Source organism: Lagenorhynchus albirostris, chromosome 4, assembly GCF_949774975.1.
Source record: "Lagenorhynchus albirostris chromosome 4, mLagAlb1.1, whole genome shotgun sequence".
Taxonomy (NCBI): domain Eukaryota; kingdom Metazoa; phylum Chordata; class Mammalia; order Artiodactyla; family Delphinidae; genus Lagenorhynchus; species Lagenorhynchus albirostris.
The window spans coordinates 32,931,513-32,951,220 of NC_083098.1; the positions used below are offsets into that span (position 1 = coordinate 32,931,513).

Sequence of the window (19,708 nt, forward strand, 5' to 3'; positions counted from 1 at the left end):
AGAGTCTAGGCGCCTACTTTTTTGTTTTTGAATTTTTATATTTTTATTCTTAGGTAAAGAATGAGGTTTTATAATCAAACCTCACTGATTTCAAATTCTGAGTTCACTTTGCTTTTGTCAAAAGTATTGTAAAAAGAAATTTCAGTGCAGAACCTACTTTAAAGTGTATGTTACGGATTGGTAGATATAACAAGATGGATAGTAGTAAATACACTTAGATTAGGATAACAATTCCAGTTCATGGGACACTGGCTGTCCATAGGATATTTACTCTTCAGTCATATAAAAATATCCTACAGTCGTCAGTGCACATGATTGGATGTATGTATGCATTATCTGTGTATGTTAATTAGCTCTGCACATCAATTTCTGGTTCTAACAGCTGGAAGCATGTTGAAAAGGAATGTTTAAAGTTCTTGATTTGAAAAGGTTACTGAGTTTTAGACTTGAATCACCTTTGGATAATTCAGTTTTGTTTATGTAGTAGTTTATAGTTCTTAAAGTACAATCTTGTCCCTTGTGAGTTGAGTCTTAACCGCAGTCCTGGAAGGATATTGGAGGTAGGTGTTGTCTAAGAGAGAGAATCATCTCCAAATATCTCTGTATTGGAGCATGTACTACAAATGCTCATATATTTGTTGCTGAGAAGTAATGCAGTTTTCCCAAGGTCATTTTACTGGAAGTGACAGAGTAAATCTTCTGATTTCTAAGCCAGAATGTACCATGCTATTTTTCTCATAATTGAGATCCAGGATATGGTTATGGGAATAAATTATTTTTGCTGAAGTTATAAAAAACTCAATAATAACAAAATATAGCCTAAATCAGAACACTTTAAAAAAATTAGTCGTTTTACCTTGCATCTAACAAACGGGCTAATCCATAGGCATTAGATACACATTTTAACCAGAGAGTTCTCATTTCTTCACTGCCCGAGGTCAGGTTTTGCTATTGTTTATTTTGGCGTTGACCTTGAGCAAACCTCATTCCTTCTCAGAGTTCTGGTTTCCCTCTAGGATGCAGAATCAGGATCATGTTATTCAGTTGCCCCCTGCCTACTTCTTAGGGTTTATGTTAAGGGTTAATATTCTGCTGGTCCTGAGATTAAACGTGCTAATCATTCATAAGAAATTTTAATCATTCTTTTGTAGTATTAAATTAATAGAGTATCTTCCAGTTGTCACTAGTGAAGGAAATTCTTATCCTCATAACACTTTTAAAAATAGAATTAAAAAAAATAGGATAAAAATAGTACTGTGGTGACTAGGTTTCAGCCAGCATTCTCTGTTAGGTCTGGTGAGGTTTCTGGTGCACACAGCCACTGGGCTCTGTTGCAGTTTTGTGGTCTTATTTTTTAAGGTGTTTCTCGGGGAGACATTTGTATCCTTTGAAACTAAAAATCTTGTATTCCAATTATGTGAAGGAAACAAAAGCTTTGAGGATAAGTATTAATAACTGCTGATTGATTCATATTATTCACGTAAAACCTAAAATCATGGAAGTTCTTATTTATTTAATTTAATTGAGGGAAAAGGCAGATGTGAGCCTAGTACTCCTGACACAGGGCTTTCTGAGGTGCTATGATAGTATAAAAAATTTTTAGTTGTTTTATTTAAGAACACTCTAAAAAAAATCAACGTTTTAATCACACTTACTGTATTTTATTTGTAACTGGCTGTTAAGGACTTTTAAAATACATATTGGACATACTGAGTCTCCAACTAAGACTTGTGATTAAAAGTAGAAGGAAAAGCTGAAAGAAAAATTCCAAGGATTTGATGACACTAATACAGTATTTTGGAAATCCTATTGTATATAAGAGAAACAGCATGCACTTAATTTTTCCTAAAGCACGTTTTTTTTTTAATATTCAACTGTGAACCCCTAGTTTTTGTTTTTTGTTTTTTGCGGTACAGCGGGCCTCCCACGGCTGCGGCCTCTCCCGCCGCGGAGCACAGGCTCCGGACGCGCAGGCCCAGTGGCCACGGCCCACGGGTCCAGCCGCTCCGCGGCACGCGGGACCCTCCCGGACCGGGGCACGAACCCGCGTCCTCCGCATCGGCAGGCGGACTCTCAACCACTGCGCCACCAGGGAAACCCTGAACCCCTAGTTTTTAATATAAGAGAAATTGGAACAAAATCAGAAAAACACAAACATAATGTAGATGATTTTTTTTCCTGTATTTAGAATATAGTTTCACTTCTAGGCCATACTAAAGAGAACCGTTTATTTGGGCCTCTGCCACTGAGGGTGTTAAAACTGGAAAGATGACTTAAGTGAAATTTTTGCTGGCTCTCTATTTATCACAACACGGTTTAACTGGAGTGAATTTGGTATTGGGTAGTAGCAATCAGAGTAAAGGATTCGAGGGAACATTGCAGGTAGCTCCAGGCAGCTGGGCGAGAAACTGGCCCCTTTCCTCTTGACGTCCCTTTGTCAGAGCCCACCTTGTAGATGGAGAGCCCTGCGGAAAAGATTCAACATCGAGGTTTCCATTAGTTAGGGTATTTGCTGAAGAGCAGAGATTCTTAACTCTGAGGGTCATGGAAAGTTTTGAAAGTATGTATAACACTTTTGTGTGCATGTTTGTGGATGGAGGAGCCAGAGCTTTCATTACAGTTTTCTGAAAGACTCATGCTTTAAATGGATAACAGCCAAAGCTAGAAAGTGCCGCAGAGCTTTCATTTTTCTCGGAAGAATGGTGTTTAACAATTAAGTTTTCTTTTATAAGACTTAACACAGTCTCTTTGCCAGTTGAAATCCATTCCCCCCAAAAGTATCTTTAAATGTATTACTCAGAAAATGAACCCTAAGAAGATTGGCTCTTTCTATGAGTACAGTTTCTTATCTAAACATATTTCCATTTGCATTAGAGACCCATGTCAGACAGATACCTAGTTCCCCCTAGGTGTTTTTTTGGAAGCATTCAATGGCCTCGATGGGTTGAATTCTTCTAATACAAAAATCAGTTGGGGTGCTACTGTGGGTTGGCGTGAGTGTCTTGTAAAAGAAAGGATTAAAAAATTTTTTTGACTGTTGTGGATAGAATGCTTTATTAACACTAGGATTGTTGCTTTTAACTTTGTAATGAAGTTCAGCAGCTTTCTGGGTTTAGAGTGTATATATGGATGGATGGATGGATGATTTTGTTTATAACCATACAATCCCTTGCGTTTTTTCCTTGTTCCCCTCCTAGGTTCCTGGGACACCCTGCAGCAAAGATTCTCTATGCGTATAACCCTAGCAGGGAGAGCGAGGTCGTGGTGAATTCCGTGTTTACAGCTGCGGGACATTTCCATGTGCCTCCCGTTCACTGCAGGGTGAGTGTGGACGCGTCTTGGAAGCTGTGCTGTGGCGGGCTGCCAGCTTTTCTTGCTTTCTTTGCCTGTAGCTTGTTCACTTTCTGTTGCCTGTCTCCCCTTTTTCTGCTACCCAGACGCTTTCCTTCGATGTGTTTGCTTTAGCATTTATTTTGTCAGTTGTTCAGATTCATAATTTTGGTGGCTCTTGATTATGTGGGAAAAAAAAGTTTAACGAATTTAAACTAGGTAGTAATGCGTGTGTATTCAGTACGACTTTCTCATACTTAAAGAACCTTAATATTACTTGTCTCGTAGTGACTATCAGTGCTGAAGCATTTAGTAACTAGTACAAGTTTACAGTGGTGATCTCTTCACCTGGCGAGCGTGCTAGGATGGTTAGGACGCTTTTCTAAATACAGGCATAAGGGGGGTGGGTGGTTCCTTGTGAAGCTAATATGCACCATAACACAGAGCTCAAAACCCTGATCTTCTAATAGTTTTAATTTAATTTAATTTTTTAAAAAATTATTTACTTTTTTGGCTGCGTCAGGTCTTCATCGTGGCAAGCGGGCTCTTCGTCGTGGTGCGCGGGCTTTTTGTTGCGGAGCGCGGGCTTCCCTCTGGTTGTGGCGCGTGGGCTCAGTAGTTGTGGTGCGTGGGATTAGTTGCCCCGCGGCATGTGGGATCTTAGTTCCCTGACCGGGGATTGAACCCGCGTCCCCTGCATTGGAAGGTGGATTCTTTACCACCGGACCATCAGGGAAGTCCCTAATAGTCTTAATTTTACTAATTCAATTTAACTTTAATTTTTAAACTTTTAAAAGGTCTTTAACTTTTAATGAAGATCCAGGTTACTACTAGAGTTTATTTTCCTTACTATCCCCATTATTTTTTAATACTGGGACTCAGGAAGTGGAGTAAGGGGGAGCCCAGTATTTTGATCATGACAGTCCATCCAGATAAACGCCGTCCCTGACTTTTACTAAGTAGCAACATGTCGGTACACCGGTGGTTGTCTTTACTTAAGTGGAGGTGGAAGTGTGTTAGACACAGGCCCTTGAACACATGGGGGAGGAAGGGGAGGATAAAGGAAAGGTATGAGGCACGTGGCTCCACTCGGGGTGAAAGCTGTCTTGCCCTAAGTCCGCGGTGTGTTCTTTGATATTTTCTCTTAGATTGTTGGATATTGATCTGTTTGGACATTCTCGGAGATTCATGATATACATAAATCAAGGGTGCAAGAATATGCAAATATCTGTTAACAGGAATTGTCAAGAAGAAAGTCTGTGAAAGACAATTTGTCAAAGAGGGGCCATTCCAAGTGGCTAATGAGGTAGCTTTCTTTCAGGTAATTCCAGCAATGGGGAAAACGTCCTTCAGAATTATTTTCTTACCTACTGAAGAAGGAAGCATTGAAAGTTCTTTATTTATTAATACCTCCTCACATGGAGTTCTTTCTTATCACGTAAGTAGCTTTTTCTGTTGGTCATATAATTTGGCTGTTGACGTAATGCAGGAGTTTGGGTGTTAAAGAAAAGCCTTTTGGAAATGTTGCCACCTAGTTTATGTCATTCAAGTATAAGGCTGCTTAGTTGATGTCTAGCTAACCAGCCCTCCTCCTTCCTCTGCCTCATGGGCCAGGTGGCCATCTTTCGTGCAAAGTGCACGGCTGGAATGCTCCTTGGATCTCGAAAGGGTATCAGAACAAAACAGAGAAATCTATCCGACGGTTTTCTAGTATAAAATATAATGGGGTTTCAAAACTCACGACGCTCATCTCCAGCAGTCCAGGGATAGGAAGCTTGTGAGGGCGGCCCCTGGGGGTTTTGCTTCCTCCTCTCCCGGGCTCAGGACTGTTTCTGCTCTGGGGACACGGACTGCATGCTTGGGGGCCCGTTCCCAGGGAGCTCCCTATTCTGGCAAAGCACTGGGGAGTGAGTAAGAGGAGTCATTTTGTTGTTGGTCACAGAAATAGTCGGGAATCTTTATCTTAAGCGGCATCTGTGACATCTTTCTTTTAAGTGCCAAGATCTATCACTTTGGTGGCTAATTCTTACAGGATTTCGTGTAACTCGTGGTCCCATATCAGAAAAGTTGTCTATTTCTGAAGAGATTTGCCGCATTGAGGAACATTCAGCTTAAGTACAGCAACTTTTGTTGCATTTTTGTTTTTCGGGGACGAAGATAAATATAATAATTGGATTAATAGTCTTGACGGCCAAGTTGACGAACACAGATTTCTTTTGGAAAGGTATTTCAGCACTATGTCAAATGTGTTTCAAAAGTAATAGATGTTTTTTTTTTTTTCCCCTGCAGGTATCTGGCATTGGCACTCGCAGAATCTCTGCAGAAGGGTCCGTAAAACAGCTACCAAATGCTTACTTTCTGCTTCCACAGGTCCAGAGCGTTCAGCTTTCACAAACACAGGTGATTTTCGTAGGACATTTATTTTGAATGCTGATAAATACCAAACTTTGTAGCCTCTACATTTATGTGTCTTACACAGAGTACAGACAGACCTTTTTACCTAGTCAGAAGTGGAATTTTAACATGTTCCGCTTTTGGAAAGAATCCTGGTACATATGGAGATAATGTATGTATGTAAAGTGTCAGTGAAATCCGTATACTTCTTTTTAACGGCTGTATAGTCGACGGTGTTGATATTCCATAGTTTGCTTAGTCCTGTTGTTGGTCATTTGCAGGGTGTCCAGTTTTTCATTATTTTTACCATTAGGCCGTGTACATATTTTACAGGTTTCTTTATTTCTCCTTTGGACTACGTGTTTCCTTGGGGTGTATTTTGTAAAGAGGATTCTGTAGTTAAAGACTACCAACCGGTTTATAGGGCTTGTTAATCTCGCCAGGGTGCTTTTCAGGGAGCCAGACCCTCCCTGGTCACTGGTAATGACATTCCTGCAAGCGTCTTTCCCTCTCCCCGCCCTCCTACCATGAGTCCTGCCTGGGTGTGGCTCAGGGGAGAGAAATGTTTTCAATGTCTTAGTAGGTATATAATGGAACCTTAAAATTCTTTAAATGCGTATTTCATTAATCGCTTATAGGGTTGGCCGTTTTTTCCCTTCGATTATTTATATTTCCCTGCAACTGTGGATAACTGTTGAAATTCCAAAAGCACTTGACCCAACATATTGTGAAGCTTACCACCTTACCTACCCTTTCTTTTTTTTTTTTTTTTTGCGGTACGCGGGCCTCTCACTGTTGTGGCCTCTCCCGTCGCGGAGCACAGGCTCCGGACGCGCAGCCTCAGCGGCCATGGCTCACGGGCCCAGCCGCGCCGCGTCATGTGGGATCTTCCCGGACCGGGGCACGAACCCGCGTCCCCTACATCGGCAGGCGGACTCTCAACCACTGCGCCACCAGGGAAGCCCTACCCTTTCTTTTTAATGAATAACTGAAGCCCACTGCTCGGACTTCTTCTAGGTCATGGTAACCAGGCTTTCCTTCACCATCAGTTTCACTGCGCCTCTGCTCTGGGCCAGGCATGAGTCTGGCACCTCTGTCTCCATGGAGCGCTCATTCCAGTGGAGAGAGAAGCAAAATTAATTTACCTGTAATGTAATGTCTGGGCGCTTTGCTACCCAATAGGTCATTCTTAGGGATTTAACATACTATTTCCATTTTTTTATAAAATGGAATAGCCCTTCCTCAGGATTTTAAGGAAGATTTCTTTTTATTTGCAAATTTGGATTTGGTTTAAGTCCTAAAACCAGTGGGACTGTATTGAAAGGTTTTAGGCTGGAGACTGCTGTGATCTGACCTGCATTTTGTAAGGGCTTGGAAGGCCTAGAGAAAGTTTAATTTGCATGTGCTGACAGCGAGGGCTTTTCCTGTGAGCACTTTCAGCCTTATCTTGGGGCTGTCCTTCAGCGGGGGGAGAGGGAGGGCAGCTGGGAATGGCCAGGTTTCTCTGGTGACTGAGAGCTTTGAGTGCCTGGTGCCATGTTAGTGGTGATAAAAGCATTGAAACCGAGGCGGGTGTTCAGATTACCTTAGTTAATGCTGTTAATTTAAGGATACGTGGAATTAAGGGCCTCAGAGGCCTTGGTGTGATGAGAGCGTGCCTGCCATCCACTCTTCCTGGCAGATCCCGTCCTTGCCGTGGTGCCCTCTGCCCTGCCCCACATCCAGGCCATCCTCATCTGGGCCACTGTAGCAGCCCCTTAACTGGTCTACCAGCGTCTGCTTCAGCCCTTTCAAGTCCTCTTCCCCAAAATGCAAGTTGGACCTCGTCAGTCACCTGCTCTCCGTGCATTCCCGTAGGATTTAGGACTTAAACGGAACCCTTCGTGTGGCTGGAAGGCCTTGCGCGGTCTGGCGCCGTCCTTCCCACGCCTCCCTCCCTCTGCTGCTCACACTGCCTCTTCCCCTCCTGCCCCTGGACCTCTGTGCCTGCCATTTCCCCAGACGCCCCTCCCCCAGCTTTTCTCACAGTTAACCCTCACTTCATCCTTCCTCTCTCATCTTGAGTTCTCCAAGGATCTTGCTGTCTCTCCCATTCAGTTCCAGACCTCGGTTGGCCCACAGTACAACTGACTTCCTTCCCCCTTAGGACTCGTATCCGGTGAAATAATCCCACGCCCACATAGTGTGTTTACTTAGCCACTCTCTCTTTCACTCGTGGAATTTAAGACCCACGAAAGCGGGGGCCACCTGACTTGGCTTTCCATATCCTCCCGGCCCAGCCCGGGGCCTGCCGTTGGAGGGGCCCATGAACTTGGGCTGAGGCGAGTTTCGGCCAGCTCCCCCTACCACGGCGGTGACTTGGCTTTTCTTGTATCTGCTTTAGCTGGTACGAAACTCTGTTTTGTTTCTTTTTTCCTTTTTTGCATTTTTATCTATATTTAGCAGCTTTATCGAGATATGATTCACATGCAACAAAATTCACCCGCTTGAAGTATACCCCCGCTGGCTGTTAGTATACTCACGGAGTTGTGCAACAGTCACCACTCTCTCACAGTCTAATTTTAGAACATTTTCTTTGCCTTAGTCCCTGGCAACTGTTACTCTATTTTCTGTCTCTATAGATCTGTCTATTTTGGACATTTCATGTAAATGAATTGTGTGGTCTTTTGTGATTGGCTTCTTTCACTTAGCGTAGTGTTTTCAAGTTTCATCCATGTTATCAGTTTTTCCTGCCTTTTTATTGCCAAATGATACGTTGTATAGGCATATAGCACATTTTGTTTAAACATTTATCAATTGGTTTCATTTTTTGGATTTGTTTTAGTTTTTTTGGCTATTATGAATAATGTCGCTGTGAACATTCATGGACAAGTTTGTGTGGGCGTATGTCTTCTGTTCTCTTGGGTGTGTATGTAAGGGTGGAATTTTGCTGGGTCATGTGGTAATTCTATGTCTCACATTTTGAGGAATTGTCAAACTGTTCTCTAAAGTGTTATCATTCTACAATCTCACCAGCAATATATGAGGATTCCAGTTCTCTGCGACTTTGCCAAGGCTTGTTATTTTCTGTTTTTTTGTTGTTGTTTTGTTTTTTATAGCCATCCTAGTGGGTGTGAAGTGATACCTCATGTGGTTTTTATTTGCGTTTTATTTGCGTTTCCTTAATCACTAATGATGTTGAGTGTTTTGATAAGTTTTGTATCTTCTTTGGAGAAATGTCTATTCAGATCCTTTGCCCATTTTTTAATTGGGTTATTTGTCTTTTTATTGTTGAGATGTAAGTGTTCTTTATATATTCTAGATAGTAGACTTTCATCAGGTACATGGTTTGTATGTATTTTTCTCCCGTTCTTTAGGTTGTCTTTTTATTTTTAATTTCGATGAAGTCCAGTTCACCTATTTTTTATTTGGTCGCTTATGCTTTTATTGTCAAATCTAACAAGGTCCAAGGTTGTAAAGATTTACTCCTGTGTTTTCTTCTGAGTTTTATAGTTCATCTCTTGTAGTGAGGTCTGTGACCCATTTTTACTTCATTTTAGTGTATAGTGTGAGCTCGGGATCCAAGTTCATTCTTTTCGTATGCATTTCCAGTAATCCCAGTGCCATTTGTTGAAAAGACAGTTCTTCCCCCATTGGAGTGTCTCGGCGTTCTCCTTGACTGTCTCAGCTTCAGCTCTGTTCCCAATGGTAGATTCTCTCCATTTTCATTTATACTGGGATCTATGAGTTTAGTCAAGTCACTGTCTAAGGCTGCCCCTGTTGAGCATAGCTCCCCCCATCAGTCAGTCAACAGTTAGTTATTAGATATCATTTCTTGAATGTTCCAGGAAGTGATAGGGCAGTGAACACAGCACAGTGTCCCTGCTCTTATGACGTGACAATGTAGAATACATTTCAGAGTTTGAAAGTAAAACTCAATTTTTTTGACTGATCTTTTGTTGGAACCCAGTATTGAGAGGTCTAAATATCAAAAAATATTTCTTAAAAGGCAATTGTTTAAATTTCTTTCATTTTTACAGTGATTCAGAAAAAGAAACTTTAAAGTCTTTTTTTCAAGGCTTACTACACCTAGAAACAAAAACAAAAACCTACAAAATTTAGACTTAAGAAATAATTATGGCATTCCTCAGAAAAAATCCTGACTATAATATTTTCGCATTTAAACTGCACACATAAAATGCGTTCAAGTTGTGTTTTAAGTGGCTGTAAGGTTGCCGGCTGTCCTTTTCCAGAAAGGAGTATCTTTATTTTGATATTCTTTCTGTCCCGTGTTTTTGTCTACCTTTTGCCCGTGGTCCAGAACCCATAATCTGGGGTGAGTGCTGAGTTCAAGAGGTCTCTTCTCTCAACGGGGAAGGAGGGTGGGGGAAGGAGTGCTCATGATTGAATCTTCTCCAGAACAGAGCTGGAAAGTGCATCTGGTAGAAAGCTAAAGAGCGAGAAGGTTTAGGCAGAAATGAATATGTCCTGAGTCTTTCAGATACAGGGATTGTCACTGGCCTTTGCTCACACATACTTAAAATTGCTTCCTAAGGTAGCAACTAGAAAGTTATGTAATCAGAACACTTTGGCTCACTTACCCTTGCAGCTTACCGCATGATACCTCACACAGAGGGACTGTGGCAGCACTTGGTCTTGTCTCCTGAGCTGCTAAAAGATTCAGTTAGCTATGACAAAATCAAATTTAAATAATGCTAGTAAAAAAACCCATGGATTTATTTTAGGGATACAAGCTGGAGGAAAAATTAAGTACTTCCATGAGGGTCAAAAGCCAGTTTCCTCCCGCTGTCTGTCTTTTTCCAAGCCTGTGCTCCTTCCACTGAGCTCACTGTCTCTCGTTGGATCGCTAAATGAACACCTGTAAAGCCCCAGGACAGAGCCCAACCCCAGGTCACAGAGTATAACTTTACTAAAGCCCCCTGAAAAGGGCATTGTTTTATATTTCATCCTCCTTTTCTGAATGAGCATACATTTAGGGAAAATGGTCAGATGAAATATGTCCATTTTATTTGATCTTATTTCTATGGATAGGGGGAAAAAGAGTGTGACTATTTATAATGTCATATAGATTGTACTTGGTTCAAGACCTCAGTTTGTTTTTTGGAATAACAAAAAAAAAATGTGTCCCTCTTGTGAAATAAACTAGGGTGCTCGTGAAAAAAATTGTTGGGTTATCTCAGTTTTTTTGTAGTATGAGCTCATTCCAGTCCTTTTTGTTTGTGTCCATTCATATCTTACTTTTGCATTTTTCCTGCTCAGTCGAACTGGATTAAATGGCTCACTCTTCTGCTGAAGCCAAGAGTGTTTGTGTGACTAGTCTTCTGTCTAAATTCCTGCTGGCCAGGAGTTCTCTAGCAGGGGCTGAGTTCAGTGAGAGGAGGGTGTGCATTGCAGCCTCTCTGCTGCACATGTGTGTCTGCTCAGGGGAAGAAGGGGGCAGACATGAGGAATTAATTTGCCTTTTCATTTAGTCCTTCTTTTTCATTTGCTTTGACGTTTATGGAGTGAGCTTTCCTAGCAGACAAGACGTCACTGTGACAGTGGGTTTGAGTGAGAATCTGAGGTCCCTCTGCTTTTGTTGCAGTCCTGTCATCATTTGGCACCTGGATTATCCCCCCAGTCAGGCTTTCTCCCCTCCGGTGCACCTGCTGTGCATGCTGGTGATGTCTTCTTAAACAAAACTATTCGTTACTTCCCTGGTCACTACACTGCTGGGTCCCTGTTGTTTGCAGGATCCAGCCCAAGCACTCAAGCTTGGCCTACAAGGTCCTTCGTCACCTGGGTCCAGCTTCTTCTCCAGCCTCGGGGGTACCACCCTGCTCTTCTCATCTCTGGCCTCACAAACCTCTCGTCACTGCTAGACCATGCCATCCTTTTGTACAGACTGTCTCCCCTTCATAAGCTTTTCCCCCGTTCTGACTCCACTTTTACTTCTAATTCTGTCCCTTGAGACCCAGTTCAGATATCACCTCCTCTCCAGGTTCCCAGGCCAGTCTCTGCTCTGGTCCCACGACGCTTGGTTCAAAGCTGCTTTAACATTTAGTGTCCCGGGCTGTCTCCCTCCACTGCTCTTCCATGAGACTCTCTAGGCTTGGGCCTGTTTCTTTTTCATTTTCATACTCTCAGCATCACCTTAGTGTTTGGTACATTGAGGGCAGCCCCCAGAGTTTTTCATAGGTAGATGAGTCAGTGGGCACCCAAGTTAAGAGCCCCAAATAGCATATCTCCAGTCGTAATATCTAAGATTTGTCTAACTTCACCTTTTCACCACATCAACCAGATGACCTTCAACAGATTTACTACCAGGGCAGGTGGTAATTATTCTTATTTTAGAAATTGTAGAATGGTCTTAGAATTTAGGTTACTTGGTGGAGGTTGAGGACAGAGCTGGGATTGGCAGTCCTGGCTCAGTGTGCTTTAAATTTTTTCCCAGGTAATGATTTTCATATTGTTGACTTTGTAGTTCATGTTCCAGGAAAGGTATATGCAAAAAAAAAATTTTTGGCAACAGTTTTATAACGGCAGAAACAGAAACAGCCTAAAACCTCAACAGTCGAAAAAGGATTTGATAAATTTAAATATATCAGCATAGTAGAATATTAAGTAGTTCTTCCAAGTTACAATTATGGTGCTTATGTAGAAATGTCTGACAAGCGAATAGTAGAATATAACCTAGACTGTACTCTATGATTGTAACTGTAAAGTGTATGGTGGGATGTAATATGTAAATAGAGTTGTGTTAGGCTCATGAAAAGGTAAGAAGTTTTATTTTTAAATTTTATTTATTTTTATTATTATTATTTTTTTGCGGTACGCGGGCCTCTCACTGTTGTGGCCTCTCCCGTTGCGGAGCACAGGCTCCGGACGCGCAGGCTCAGCGGCCATGGCTCACGGGCCCAGCCGCTCCATGGCATGTGGGATCTTCCCGGACCGGGGCACGAAGCTGTGTCCCCTGCATCGGCAGGCGGACTCTCAACCACTGCACCACCAGGGAAGCCCAGAAGAAGTTTTATTTTTTAACGTTTTCTTTAGTGTTGTTTTGGATCCAAGACATTGAGATTTGAGGCATGTTTCAGTGGTTTATTTGGACAAAACAATATTTGAAATTGTCATTCTTTCCGAATCTAGCATATAGGGTCACTATAGCAATAACCTTGTCTCAGAGAGTTAAAAGAACTTAAATTATTATTATTGGAATCACTGTAAAATAATATTTATTGTTAAAGGTGGAATTATAAGGCAATATGGGAAACACAGAGAGGTTTTAAATTAGAGGAAAGCCGACGACACAGTTCCCACGAAGTAACAGTGGATCTGTGTGTCCTAACATAGTATTGAATTCTCTCAAAAGGAGATTGTGACGATAAAAAATTACAGTGTAATTATAAGAAAACACAGGAAACCAGAGAAGTGAAACATCAGAAATAAGCCCCAAGACCACAGTCACGCTCAACATAGGTGAGCAGGAAGAATATGTGGTCACCTCCTTTCTGAACTTTTCAGAGTGTCTGCAGTATCCTGTTACCGGATTGTGTAAAGGAGAGATTATTTCTGGGGATTGTGTGTGATGGCTGATAACACTTCAGACCAGGAGTTGCTACCCTTTTAAGACTGGCACAGCCTGGCTTTGGCGTGCTGCCGTCAGGCCCTGTGCCTGCCTGCCCGCCCGGGACAGGTGTTGGAGAGGCCTGCGTGCAGCCTGGTGCCCGCCAGGCTCGGGGAGGGTGCCCCACGTTGCTGTCGGGGGACTCGCCTCCTAGGTGTTGATCCCTGCCGAGTAAGTGCGGTGGTCTGGAAGGGAAGCTATAAAGTCAGTGTGGGAAGGAGGACAAGGAACGTTTCCAATCACAGTTCGACAGAGGAGAAGTGGAAAGGGGCAGGTTTCTCAGTAACAAATAAGTTGCAGAAGTCTGAACGAGGATCTGGAGATGGAAAATAAAAACAGGGAAAGGTTAAAGGCCGCTGTGGCTGCCCTGTTTTCCTGATGTCTTACAGGATAAGTTAAATGAAATACACAGATTTTCTGGGTGTGATAGCTAAGAATTCCTACAAATCTGGGTGGGAACATAACATATTTAATAACATTTATTTGCCTGCTAAAGGTTACCTTTTTTAACACAAAAATGTTAGTCTGTCAGACTCTGGAGAGTTATTACTGTATGTTAGGAAAATATACGCTGTTAACCTACTTGCCTCTGAATGCAGCTTTTAAAGCAAGGAAATTGCTTAAATTTTAAATTTTTTCTTTTTTTCATTGGAGCCTCCAGTGAGAATGATTCAGTGGAGTGGGAGTTTGGGAAGAGATAGAGGGCTGGTGAATGGGAGACAGGAAGGAAGCTTGGTGAAGCTGCAGGAGGTACCCAGGGGTAGGGGTGTTCCCCTTTCCTCGGCTTCCCCCTGCCCCCCAATCCCCCCAGCCCGCGGAGTCTCCTCCCCCCATCAGCCCCATTTGCTTCTCTCAAATCTCTGCTCTCTGGGCAGGACAGAACAGTGTTGCAGGAGAGAACAGTTTCTCGGCCCCTCCTTTTTTTTAAAATTTTTATTTATTTATTTATTTTTGGCTGTGTTGGGTCTTCATTGCTGCGTGCAGGCTTTCTCTAGTTGCTGCGAGCGGGGGCTATTCTTTGTTGGGGTGCTTGGGGTTCTCATCACTGTGGCTTCTCTTGTTGCGGAGCACGGGCTCTAGGTGCGTGGGCTCAGTAGTTGTGGCATGTGGGCTCAGTAGTTGTGGCTCGCGGGCTCTAGAGTGCAGGCTCAGTAGTTGTGGTGCCCGGGCTTAGTCGCTCTGCGGCATGTAGGATCTTCTCGGACCAGGGCTCGAACCCGTGTCCCCTGCATTGGCAGGCAGATTCTTAACCACTGTAGCACCAGGGAAACCCTCGGACCCTCTTTTTAACTCAGCACTTGCTTAGTCCCTTTTTTGCCTCCTGGAGAATTGACTAGTTCCTTACTGAAAGCCCTGAGAGACCCGTGTCTTAGCAAGGATAGTATGCAAAAGCTTTTGTTTCTGTGTATGTGTTTTCCTTTGATAAGATTATAAGCTCCTTAAAGAGCAGGAATCGTGTCCTAACCAGTATTTGTTTTCTTATCACCTAGCACAGAGCCTCGCCACAGAACACATAGTAAATAAATGATTGAGAATTGAATAAATGACCTTAAAAAGCAAGAAATTATAATTCTGCCAACATTCACTATATTAGAATATTCCAGAAGCTTTTGTTAGAAGACTTGAAGGTGCCCAATAAATAGATAGCACCTCTCTTCCTCAGGTTCTGAACTGGTGGATCTATAAGAATCAGAAGCTAGAAAACTAAATTTATATTACTGATAAGCCACATTCTGTGTCAGCTGACGTAAGAGGGTCAGAGTTGCTAACTCGCGGCCCCCAGGTAGACTGTGGTGTGGCCCATTGGAAGGGACTTTTTCTTTAGTTGAAGTACCGTTGATGTACAATATTACATAAGTTACAGCTGTACAATATAGTGATTCACAATTTTTAAAGGTTATACTCCATTTATACTTATTATAAAATATCGGCTTTATTCCCTGTGTTGCACAGTGTACCCTTGTAGCTTATTTTACACATGATAGTTTATGCCTCTTAATCCCCTACCTCTGTCTTGCCCCTCCCCTTTTTCCTTTCCCCGCTGGTAACCACTAGTTTGTTCTCTATATCTGTGAGTCTGCTTCTTTTTTGTTTTATTCACTAGTTTGTTTTGTGTTTCAGATAAGTGAAATCATACAGTATTTGTCTTTCTCTGTCTGACTTACTTCACTTAGTGTAATACCCCCCAAGTCCATCCATATTGTTGCAGATTTCATTCTTCTTCATGGCTAGTAGTATTCCATTGTGTGTGTGTATATATATATATATATATATATACACCACATCTTCTTTATCCATATCCATTCATCTGTTGTTGGACAGTTAGGTTGCTTCCATATTTTGACAATTGTAAATAAAACTGCTGTGAACATTGGGGTGTATGTATCTTTTCAAATTAGTATTTTTTGGATATATACCCAGGAGTGGAATTGCTGGGTCATGTGGTAGTTCTATTTTTAGTTTTTTGAGAAACCTCCATACTATTTTCCACAGTGGCTGCACCAACTTACATCCCCTCCACCAGTGTAACAGGGTTCCCTTTTCTCCACATGCTCACCAGCGTTTGGTTATTTGCGCTCTTTTTGAGGATAGCCATTCTGTCAGGTGTGAGGTGATAATCTCATTGTGGTTTTGACTTCCATTTCCCTGATGATTAGCATTCATCCTTTCACATGCCTGTTGACCATCTGCATTTCCTCTTATGGAAGGGATGTTTGAATCAAGGACAAACACCCTTACCCAGGACGTAGAGAGAAGGAGAAAAGAAACCAACTCCTCCAATAGCCCCCGCCCTGTCACCCTGCCTGCAGTGCAGGGTCATTGTCTGTGGCTCACTCATAGGCAACTGCCTCTACCTTGAGGGGAGAGGAAGGCTTGGGGCAAAGGAACAGGAGTATCAGGAGTTTTTAGTGTTTAGTGTTTACTTTCCTGATACCGCTCCTCAGTTTTAGACTTTCGACCCTTTGGGCTTACCCGTTGTTAAGCCCATGGCCCTCCCTCTCTGCACGGAGATGAGCAGACTTCCCGTGGCCGTGCTCCTGCCTTCCTGAGCCTGTACCTTCTCCCACTGGCACCAGCCCTGCTTTGTCGATCCTCTGTGGACCACTGGGATGCACGGTTGAGTTTTCCCCTGGAAAGCTCTGAGATGCATTATAATAATTCATCGATAATCTGCTCCAAAGCCACACTGTGCCCCAGGTCTGAAGTTCATATCCTCATCTGTTTCCCATCCCAGATTCTTTCAAGTATCCAATAAAGCTTACCAGAGCTTTGAAAGGGGATCAAGTAACAGAATTAAGATATTCCAAAAAACAAAAAAAAAACCAAAAAAAACAACCCAGCCTTATAAGGATGCCCCATCACAGAACTGTATAGTGAAGTGAATAAGAAAGTGAATTCTAAAACCAGGCCACCTGGGTAAAAGTCTTGGTGCTGAGTGGTCTTGGCCAGTTTACCTAACCCTTTCATGTCTCAGTTTATCTATAAAACAGACAATAGCGCTACCTCATAGGAGTGCTATAGTTTTGAATAAATGAATACATGTAGAAAGCTTAGAACCTAGTATCTGGCACATAGCTAAAATGCATTTATCACGTAAAAAAGTTTTTGTATATAAACCCTCTCCTATTATGAAACTCTCAGGGAGAAATTTAAAATTCAGAGAAGTAATCCTTGGCAAGACATGAAAGTTCAAGGTTCTAGTCCCATATCAAATTATGTTGGCCTGTGAGCTAACATGCAGAGAATTTGAAGTCCTCCCTAATTCCTTTTTTTTTTTTTTTTTGGTCTTAGCCAGAGAGCTTCTCCATGCCTGTGTGCAGCTGGGGTAACTCCCCCCGCCCCCCGCCCAGGACTTCTCGGAAAGCCCCCTGCCAGGATGTGCGTGGCTTCCCCAGGGCTTCTCAGAAATTACAGTAGTTCAACACTAAGTCTCTCTTGTCTCTGCTTGTTTCAAGTGGAGCTTGAGTCTAGAATCTTTTTTTTTAAAATAAATTTATTTCTTTCTTTTATTTTATTTCTGGTTGTGTTGGGTCTTCTTTGCTGCATGTGGGCTTTCTCTAGTCATGGCGAGCGGGGGCTACTCTTCGTGGTGGTGTGTGGGCTTGTCATTGTAGTGGCTTCTCTTGTTGTGGGGCACGGGCTCTAGGCACGCGGGCTTCAGTAGTTGTGGCGCACGGGCTTAGTTGCTCCGCGGCATGTGGAATTTTCCTGGACCAGGGCTCAAACCCGTATCCCCTGTGTTGGCAGGCAGATCCTTAACCACTGCGCCACCAGGGAAGCCCGAGTCTAGAATCTTAACAAGACACACAGGAATATTAGATTATCAACCTTACATCCACCAAGTTTGGAAAACATGCCCCCAGCCCTCAAGGCACTAATTTTGGGCAGAATTGTTCCCAGTACTTCATCTTTGCCAAAGAGAGGGATGGAAGGCTGAAACCATCACCTTGGTTTCAGCTTCAGCTCATGCCAGTTGTTCTGAGGCCAAGACCTGCGCCCTTAATCTCTGTGGGCAGAGGTTGTCTGTCTGGAGGCGAGTTTGGGGAGGAGCCACCTCCTCTCTTCAGAAGTGACACCGAGATGCTCAGATTCTCGGGTCTGTGCTCAGAGTCAGAGCCTTGCGGTGGGGCAGTCCAGTCACCAGGTGTGTCTGTCCTCTCCTCTTTGCAGGGAGCCCTTGTTTCCGGCACTCCTGTGCTGAGTGGTGTCCCCGCTCTGTTAAGGGATGGAACATCTGTGGGTGGGGACTTTGAGACCTGTTTGTGGTGTGGTTTCCGTTGCCTCTTACCAGGAGCACACAGAGGCTTCTGGAACCTGCTTCTTTGGGAAGGTTTTTCCCTTTTCGTCCGGCTTGTTTCAGGTGGAGCTTGTTCGCAGCAGATTCCTGGCGGGGAGCTGCTGTTGACACTCGGGGGTCTTGGGGCCCAGTGCGGGTAGCTTCTGGCCCCCGAGCCCCGCGCTGTCTCCTCCAGCTTGTGCGTGTGCCCTTCTTTGTCTCTAGGCTGTGTTCTGCCTGCAGGATGTGCTGGTCTCTACCTGTCCCCTTTTCCTGTCAGGGAGGCTTAGATGAGTTTCTTGCTGTTTAACCAGCTGCTTTTGCCGGTCTCTTTTTCCCTAATGCTTGTAAGCTACTGCTGTCTGCTGGAATTGCTGCATTCCTTTTTCTTTTTCTTTTTTTTTTAAACCTTTTTCTTTCCTTTTTGGTCTAAATCTATTTTTTCCTCTAGGTGTTCCTCTAGATATTTTCTTGTGATTTCTCCCAAGGCAAGAGAGATACAGTTGCTAAGTTCTGGGCCTGCCGAATCTTCTTCTATTCCTTGCATTGGGTGCTCTTACATCGGAGACGCTCTCCCAATAGACCAGCATCTAATTTAGGGCTGGCATCAGTCTGTCTTGTTCTCCCTGGTTCCCCTTTAGTAGGTTTCCTCGATGCTGTGCCTTCTCTTAGACTGAGTCCTAATTCCATAAACTTTGCAAGTGTGTTCCCTCAGGGCACAGGCGGTGACAGTCCCTCCACCTGCTGTGCTCCGAGCATCTTCTTCTGATCTCCGATCTCCACCGCTACCCCCACCCCTCACAGCCTGTCCAGAGTTTGTGTAATCCTTGGTAGAGCTGTGTCAGTCTTTGGAGATGCGGGTAGGTCCTCAGTTGTTCTCACTGTGGGTTTTGTACCTGGCTTTAGAAGTGTGTTTCTCCACAGTTCCTACAACTGAATCCTGGTTCCTTTAGGAGGAGCAATTCCAGTCCTCTGAGATCTTGCTTGTCTTCTTTTATTAGAGGTTTTTTTTTTTTTTTTTTTTTTTTTAAGGCTCAAACAAGCACAAAGATATTGCTCCCTCACTTGAGTTAGACTCCAGGCTGTCCCTGTCTCTGTCTGTTGAACCGGGTGTCAAGGTCTCCTTTTCTGTTGCAGCTCTGTCCAGTTATTCCCCAAGATGTCAACCTTTCTCCAAAGGGTGGCCCTCTCTGCCTCCTGTTTCATCAACCTGCCTTGCTTATTTTTGTTGTTTTGTTTTTGTTCCTCTTGTCCTGACAGGAAGATGAGAGAGTGTTCTAAGCTCTAAGCTTCTAGCACCTTTCTGATTTCCGGAATGAGCCTAATCGTTCCAAGGACAGCCCTTAGTGGTTGCCTTCTTCGTGCATGCAGTAATTTTGTCAAATTGCTTTTCTGACTCAACCCAAGATGACAGCATATCTCTTTAATAAGATTATCCTTATTGCTTCTTTATTTATAAAATCTGCCCCCATCTATGTATCTTCCACTTTGGATCTTGAAAATCTGAAGCAGCGGTTAGCATTTAGGTGATTAATAGCTGTAGGGCCAGGGATTTGGAGGGGAACTCTTGAGTCTGTGGACCAACCACATGAACTTAAAAT

General features: G+C 43.2%; 1 protein-coding gene across 7 annotated transcripts in view; it reads left to right on the forward strand.

Annotated features, from left to right (window-relative positions):
- Window positions 1-19,708, forward strand: part of TMEM131L (transmembrane 131 like) — a 160,126-nt gene that overhangs the window by 74,100 nt on the left and 66,318 nt on the right. For 6 of the 7 annotated variants that reach the window (XM_060147822.1, XM_060147815.1, XM_060147816.1 and 3 more), the window contains 3 exons: window positions 3,198-3,321; window positions 4,652-4,768; window positions 5,620-5,730. In XM_060147822.1, coding sequence (XP_060003805.1) covers window positions 3,198-3,321; window positions 4,652-4,768; window positions 5,620-5,730 — 352 coding nt within the window. The remainder of the gene's footprint in view (window positions 1-3,197; window positions 3,322-4,651; window positions 4,769-5,619; window positions 5,731-19,708) is intronic. The other variant, XM_060147820.1, reaches the window with a different exon arrangement.